The sequence below is a fragment of the Podarcis muralis genome, chromosome W (genome assembly GCF_964188315.1).
Source record: "Podarcis muralis chromosome W, rPodMur119.hap1.1, whole genome shotgun sequence".
Classification (NCBI taxonomy): domain Eukaryota; kingdom Metazoa; phylum Chordata; class Lepidosauria; order Squamata; family Lacertidae; genus Podarcis; species Podarcis muralis.
Window position 1 is genome coordinate 107,108 of NC_135674.1, and position 8,407 is coordinate 115,514.

An 8,407-nucleotide genomic window follows, 5' to 3' on the forward strand; every position below is an offset into this window, starting at 1 on the left:
GTTAGGATACGACTGGACAGGAGGATAGGATAGGATTGTATTGGATAGAAAGATAGGACAGAAAGATAGGATAGGAGACAAGGATAGGATAGGAGGATAGGATAGGATAGGATAGGATAGGATAGGAGACAAGGATAGGATAGGATAGGATAGGAGGATAGGATAGGATAGGATAGGATGTTAGGATACGACTGGACAGGAGGATAGGATAGGAGGATAGGATAGGATAGGAGACCAGGATAGGATAGGAGGATGGGAGACAAGGATAGGATAAGAGACAAGGATAGGATAGGAGGATAGGATAGGAGGAAAGGATAGGAAAGGAGACAAGGATAGGATATGATGTTAGGATACGACTGGACAGGAGGATAGGATAGGTTTGTATTGGATAGAAAGATAGGACAGAAAGATAGGATAGGAGACAAGGATAGGATAGGAGGATAGGATAGGATTGGATAGGAGGATAGGATAGGATAGGATAGGAGACAAGGATAGGATAGGATAGGATAGGATAGGAGGATAGGATAGGATAGGATGTTAGGATACGACTGGACAGGAGGATAGGATAGGTTTGTATTGGATAGAAAGATAGGACAGAAAGATAGGATAGGATAGCATTGGACAGGATAGGAGGATAGGATAAGAGATGAGAGGATAGGATAGGAGACAAGGATAGGATAGGAGGATAGGATAGGATAGGATAGGAGACAAGGATAGGATAGGAGGATAGGATAGGATAGGCTAGGATAGGAGACAAGGATAGGATAGGAGGATAGGATAGGATAGTATAGGATAGGAGACAAGGATAGGATAGGAGGATAGGATAGGATAGGATAGGATAGGAGACAAGGAGAGGATAGGATGTTAGGATACGACTGGACAGGAGGATAGGATAGCATTGGACAGGATAGGATAGGAGGATAGGATAGGATAGGAGATGAGAGGAGAGGAGAGGATAGGATAGGCTACAAAACCAGGATAGGAGACAAGGATAGGATAGGAGGATAGAATAGGAAACAAAGATAGGATAGGAGGGTATGATAGAATAGGAAACCAGGATGGGAGTCAAGGATAGGATAGGAGGTTAGGATACGATTGGACAGAAGGATAGGATAGGAAACAAGGATAGGATAGGATAGGAGGATAGGGTAGGAGACAAGGATAGGATAGGATAGGAGAGGAGAGGAGAAAAGGATAGGATAGGAAACAAGGATAGGATAGGACAGAAGGATAGGATAAGATAGGAGACAAGGATAGGATAGGAGGATAGGATACCAGAGGATAGAAGGAAAGGAAACCAGGATAGGATAGGTGGAGAGGATAGGAAACAATAGGATACAATAGGACAGAGATAGGATAGGAAGCAAGGATAGGATAGGATAGGATAGGATAGGATAGGATAGGAAAGGATAGGAGGATAGGATAGGAAACAAGGATAAGAGACAAGAATAGGGTAGGATAGGATAGGATAGGACAGAGATAGGATAGGAAACCAGGATAGGACAGGAGAATAGGATAGGAGGACAGGATAGGAGACAAGGATAGGATAGGAGGGTAGGATAGGATAGGATAGGATAGGATAGGATAGGATAGGATAGGAGACAAGGAGAGGATAGGATAGGATAGGATAGGATAGGATAGGAGGATAGGATAGGAAACCAGGATAGGAGACAAGGATAGGATAGGAGGATAGGATACGATAGAAGGATAGGATATGATGATAGGATAGGATAGGATAGGATAGGAGGATAGGATACGATACGATAGGATAGAAGGATAGGATAGGATAGGAAACAAGGATAGGATAGGAGGATAGGATAGGATAGGATAGGATAGGATAGGATAGGATAGGAGGATAGGAAACAAGGATAAGAGACAAGAATAGGGTAGGATAGGATAGGATAGGATAGGATAGGATACAATAGGACAGAGATAGGATAGGAAACCAGGATAGGAGACAAGGACAGGATAGGATAGGATAGGATACCAGGATAGAAGACAAGGATACGATAGAAGGATAGGACAGAAGGTTAGGATAGGATAGGAGACAAGGATAGGATAGGAGGATAGGATACCATAGGACAGAAGGCTAGGATAGGAAACCAGGATAGGATAGGGTGGGATAGGATACCAGGATAGGAGACAAGGATAGGATACGATAGAAGGATAGGACAGAAGGATAGGATAGGATAGGATAGGAAACAAGGATAGGATAGGAGGATAGGATACCATACGATAGGAGACAAGGATAGGATAGGAGACCAGGACAGCCCACCCCCCACCCCCCACAGGGGGGGGGCCTTACCTGCGCGACCCCCGCCCCTTCCGCCCGGGGGGCGGGGCCTCGGCCCGGCGACGCTCCGGGGGGCGGGGCTTCGGGGAGGGCCGCCTCCCCCCGGGCCGAGCCCTCCGGCGTCTCCGCCTCCTCCTGGCGAGGGGATTGGCCGATCCGGCCCAGGATCCATCCCGCCTGGGGGGAGAGCAAGGGGGGGGAGCGGTGGGCTTCCAAGATGTCCTGGGGGCGAGAGGAATTAAGGGTAATAATAATAATAATAGTAATATTAATAATGATAAGAAGCAAGCTGTTTGGTGCTTTTAATAATAATAATAATAATAATAATAATAATAATAATAATAATAGTAATAGTAATAATAGTAATATTAATAATAGTAATAGTAATAATAATAATAGTAATAATGATAGTAATAATAATAATAATAGTCATCATAATAGTCATCATAATAATAATAATAGTCATAATAGTAGTAGAAATCAACAAGGTCCTTGAAGAGTGTCAATAATAAGAAGAATAAGAAGACCAATAATAATAATAGTAATAATAGAAACCAACAAGGTGAGTGTCTAATAATAATAATAATAATAATAATAATAATAATAATAGCCAACAAGGTGAGTGTCAGTAATAATAATAGAAGCCAACAAGGTCTTTCATAATAATAATAATAATAATAATAGTATTAATGGTATTAATAGAAACCAACAAGGTGAGTGTCTTTCATCATAATAATCGGAATAAGAATAAGAATAAGAATAAAAGCCAACAAGGTGAGTGTCTCTCATAATAATAATAATAATAATAATAATAATAATAATAGAAACCAACAAGGTGAGCATCTATAATAATAATAATAATAATAATGATAATAATAAAAGCCAACAAGGTGAATGTCTATAATAATAATAATAATAATAATAATAATAATAATAATAATAGTATTAATAGTAATAATAATAATAGAAACCAAGAAGGTGAGCATCTATAATAATAATAATAATAATGATAATAATAATAGTGATAATAATAATAATAATAATAATAAAGCCAACAAGGTGAATGTCTATAAAAATAATAATAATAGTATTAATAGTAATAATAATAATAGAAACCAACAAGGTGTCTATAATAATAACAATAATAATAATAATAAAGCCAACAAGGTGAATAATAATAATAATATTAATAATAATATTAATAATAATAATAATAAAGCCAACAAGGTGAATAATAATAATAATAATATTAATAATAATATAATAATAATAGAAGGCAACAAGGTGAATAATAATAATAATAATAATAGAAGGCAACAAGGTGAATAATAATAATAATAATAATAATAATAATAATAATAATAGAAGGCAATAAGGTGAATAATAATAATAATAATAATAATAATAGAAGGCAACAAGGTGAATAATAATAATAATAATAATAATAATAATAATAATAATAATAATAGAAGGCAACAAGGTGAATAATAATAATAATAATAATAATAATAATAATAATAATAATAATAATAATAATAGAAGGCAACAAGGTGAATAATAATAATAATAATAATAATAATAATAATAATAATAATAATAGAAGGCAACAAGGTGAATAATAATAATAATAATAATAATAATAATAGAAGGCAACAAGGTGAATAATAATAATAATAATAATAATAATAATAATAATAATAATAATAATAATAGAAGGCAACAAGGTGAATGTCTATAAAAATAATAATAATAGTATTAATAGTAATAATAATAGAAACCAACCAGGTTAATAATCATCATCATCATCATCATCATCAGCCAAACAAGCCCCTTGGTCCCTCCTTCACTGAGGGGGGAGGGGCGGGAGCCGATCGATCGATTCCCAATCAATCCGATCGATTAGGCTCCCCATTCATTTCCATTCAATTCCTGAGGGGAAGATATTTTTTCCTCACCTCGCCCAGCTCGGCGCTCCAGTCCGGCCCGTAGCGCAGCCGCCCCTTCCCGCTGGCCCGCAGCGCCGCCAGCGCCGGCCCGCGGAGCCGCTGCGACTCCATGCCGCTCCGAGGCTTCGGAAACGGCCCGAAAAACGACTAGGCCGCGTTTCCTAGGCGACAGCCAATGAGAAGCGCCCGGAGGAGGGAGCAAGGGGGAGGGACGGGCAGTCATAGGCCAAAGGGGCTGTCACTCAGAGGGCGGATGGGAAAAAGGCCCAAAGCCAGACTAGGCCGCGTTTCCTAGGCGACAGCCAATGAGAAGCGGGCGGGAGGCGGAGGGACGGGCAGTCCCGCCCTCTGATAGGCGGAACGGGCTGTCACTCAAGGATACAGGAGGGCCCTCGCTTTCCTCTCGAAAAAGGCCCGAAGCCCGACTAGGCCGCGTTTCCTAGGCGACAGCCAATGAGGAGCGGCCGGAGGAGGGAGCAAGGCGGAGTGACGGGCAGTCATAGGCCCAAAGGGCTGTCACTCAAGGGCAGAGGCCGGATGGGAAAAAGACCCTAAGCACGACTAGGCCGCGTTTCCTAGGCGAGAGCCAATGAGAAGCGGGCGGGAGGCGGAGGGACGGGCAGTCATAGGCCAAAGGCGCTGTCACTCAAGGGCAGAGGCCGGATGGGAAAAAGGCCGAAAGCACGACCAGGCCGCGTTTCCTAGGCGACAGCCAATGAGAAGCGGCCGGAGGAGGGAGAAAGGCGGAGTGACGGGCAGTCATAGGCCAAAGGGGCTGTCCCTCAAGGGCAGAGGCCGGACGGGAAAAAGGCCCGAAGCGCGACTAGGCCGCGTTTCCTAGGCGACAGCCAATGAGAAGCGCCGGGAGGCGGGAGCGACGGGCAGTCCCGCCCTCTCATAGGCCGAAGGGGCTGTCACTCATGGGCATAGGCGGGCTCGGAAAAGGCCCGAAGAACGACTAGGCCGCGTTTCCTTAGGCAACCGCGACGCCGGGCCGGAAGCGGCGGAGCTTGCAGCCAATGAGAAGCGTCCGGAGGCGGGCGCAAGGCGGAGTGGCGGGCCGGTCGGCCTATGAGAGGGGCAGGACTGCTTCTTCCCGTCGAGAGCGGGAAGGTGAGGCCCGCCTATGACGTTGAAGGACAGCCGGTTGGGCCTATGAGCGACCCGGACTGCTTTCCCTCATCGGCGAGACCCCGCCCAAGGCTGATTGACAGCCGCGCAGGCCTATGAACGCGCGGCCTGCTCCTTGTCGCCCATAGCGGGAGGGTGAGGCCCGCCTGCGACGTCGAGTGACAGGCCGTCCGGCCTATGAGAGGGCCGAACGGCTTTCCCGCGTCTGAGAGACCCCGCCCCGCGCTCACTGGCAGGCCGTCCGGCCTATGAGCGGGCGGTATTCTTTTCCCGCCACCCCGAGGCCCCGCCCGATGTTGAATGACAGCCGCACTCGACCAATGAGAGGGCGGGACTGTTTTCCCTCATTGGCGAAGCGGCCTATGAACGGGCGGCATACTTTATGTCGTCGTTAAAAGGGAAGGGGAGGCCCGGCTATGACGTTGAGTGACAGCCCGCTTGGCCTATGAGAGGGCCGAGCGGCTTTCCCGCGTCGGAGAGACCCCGCCCCGCGCTGACTGACAGGCCGTTTGGCCTATGAACGGGTTAGAGCCAGTCCAAGTGGCAGCAGGGCCCGCCTATGACGTTGAGTGACAGGCCGCCAGGCCAATGAGAGGGCGGGAAGCTTCTTTTTCGTTTTAGGCGGGAAGGGGAGGCCGGCCTATGACGTTGAGTGACAGCCGCGCTGGCCAATGAACAGGCGGGATGCTTCTTCTCGTCGTTAGGGGAAGGGGAGGCCCGCCTATGATGTTGAGTGACAGCCGCGCTGGCCAATGAACAGGCGGGATGCTTCTTGTCGTCGTTAGGGGAACGGGGAGGCCCGCCTATGATGTTGAGTGACAGGCCGTTAGGCCAATGAGAGGGCGGGAAGTTTCTTTTTCGTCTTAAAGGGGAAGGGGAGGCCCGCCTATGACGTTGAATGACAGCCGCGCTGGCCAATGAACAGGCGGGATGCTTCTTGTCGTCGTTAGGGGAACGGGGAGGCCCGCCTATGATGTTGAGTGACAGGCCGTTAGGCCAATGAGAGGGCGGGAAGCTTCTTTTTTCGTCTTAAGGGGAAGGGGAGGCCCGCCTATGACGGTGAGTGACAGGCCGTTAGGCCAATGAGAGGGCGGGAAGTTTCTTTTTCGTCTTAAGCGGGAAGGGGAGGCCCGCCTATGACGGTGAGTGACAGGTCGTTCTTCCAATGAGTGACCCGGACTGCTTTCCCGCAATAATTTTCAGTTTGCAAATACAATAATTTTCAGTTTGAAAATGCAATCATAATAAGTTTGCAAATGCAATAATTTCAATTGCAACTTCCTTCCTTTTTTTTTGCAAAGTTTGCAAATGCAATAATTTCAATTACATCTTCCTTGCTGTTTGTTGCAAAGTTTGCAAATGCAATAAAAATAAGTTTGCAAATGCATAATAAGTTTGCAAATGCAATAATTTCCATTGCATCTTCCTTGCTTTTTTTTTGCAAAGTTAGCAAATGCAATAATTTTCAGTTTGCAAATGCAATAATCATAAGTTTGCAAATGCAATTATTTCCATTGCATCTTCCTTGCTGTTTGTCGCAAAGTTTGCAAATGCAATACTTTGGCAAATGCAATAGTTTTCAGTTTGCAGATGCAATAATTTTAAGTCTGCAAGTGCAATAATTGTCAGTTTGCAAATGCAATTATTTCAATTGCATCTTCCTTGCTTTTTTTGCAACGTTTGCATATGCAATAATAATAAGTTTGCAAATGCAATAATTGTCAGTTTGCAAATGCAATCATCATAAGTTTGCAAATGCAATTATTTCAATTGCATCCTCCTTGCTTTTTTGCAAAGTTTGCAAATGCAATCATTTTTAGTTTGCAAATGCAATAAAAAAAGTTTGCAAATGCATAATAAGTTTGCAAATGCAATTATTTCCATTGCATCTTCCTTGCTGTTTGTTGCAAAGTTTGAAATGCAATAATTTGGCAAATACAATCATTTGGCAAATGCAATAAAAATAAGTTTGCAAATGCAATAATTTCCATTGCATCTTCCTTGCTTTTGGTTGCAACGTTTGCAAATGCAATCATTTGGCAAATGCAATAATTGTCAGTTTGCAAATGCAATAATTGTCAGTTTGCAAATGCAATCATTTTCAGTTTGCAAATGCAATCATTTTCAGTTTGCAAATGCAATCATCATAAGTTTGCAAATGCAATCATCATAAGTTTGCAAATGCAATTATTTCAATTGCATCTTCCTTGTTTTTTGTTGCAAAGTTTGCAAATGCAATCATTTGGCAAATGCAATCATTTTCAGCTTGCAAATGCAATCATTTTCAGTTTGCAAATGCAATAATTTTCAGTTTGCAAATGCAATCATAATAAGTTTGCAAATGCAATAATATCAATAATATCAATTGCATCAATAATATCAAACTATTGCATTTGCAAACATTGCAAAAAAAAGCAATGAAAATGCTATTGAAATTATTGCATTTGCAAACTTATGATGATTGCATTTGCAAATGTTGCAAAAGAGAAGCAAGGAAGATGCAATTGAAATTATTGCTTTTGCAAACTTATTATGCATTTGCAAACTTATTTTTATTGCATTTGCAAACTGAAAATTATTGCATTTGCCAAATGATTGCATTTGCAAACTTTGCAACAAACAGCAAGGAAGATGCAATGGAAATAATTGCATTTGCAAACTAATGATGATTGCGTTTGCAAACTGGAAATTATTGCATTTGCAAACTGAAAATTATTGCATTTGCCAAATGATTGCATTTTGCAAACTTTGAACAAACAGCAAGAAGGATGCAATGGAAATAATTGCATTTGCAAACTTATGATGATTGCGTTTGCAAACTGAAAATTATTGCATTTGGCAAATGATTGCATTTGCAAACTTTGCAACAAGCAGCAAGGAAGATGCATTGGAAATTATTGTATTTGCAAACTTATGGTGATTGCATTTGCAAACTGGAAATTATTGCATTTGCAAACTGAAAATTATTGCATTTGCCAAATGATTGCATTTGCAAACGTTGCAACAAACAGCAAGGAAGATGCAATGGAAATAATTG

At 42.5% G+C, this 8,407-nt stretch overlaps 1 protein-coding gene across 1 annotated transcript in view; it reads right to left on the bottom strand.

The window, feature by feature from the left end:
* LOC144326465 (mRNA export factor GLE1-like) overlaps positions 1 to 4,371 on the bottom strand; it is a 47,848-nt gene extending 43,477 nt beyond the window's left edge. The window contains exons 1-2 of the mRNA XM_077923008.1: positions 4,249 to 4,371; positions 2,306 to 2,515 (exon numbers count right to left, since the gene is read on the bottom strand). Of these exons, the coding sequence (XP_077779134.1) occupies positions 2,306 to 2,515; positions 4,249 to 4,350 (312 nt within the window). The 5' untranslated portion in view covers positions 4,351 to 4,371. The remainder of the gene's footprint in view (positions 1 to 2,305; positions 2,516 to 4,248) is intronic.
* Between the last annotated feature and the right edge of the window lie 4,036 nt (positions 4,372 to 8,407).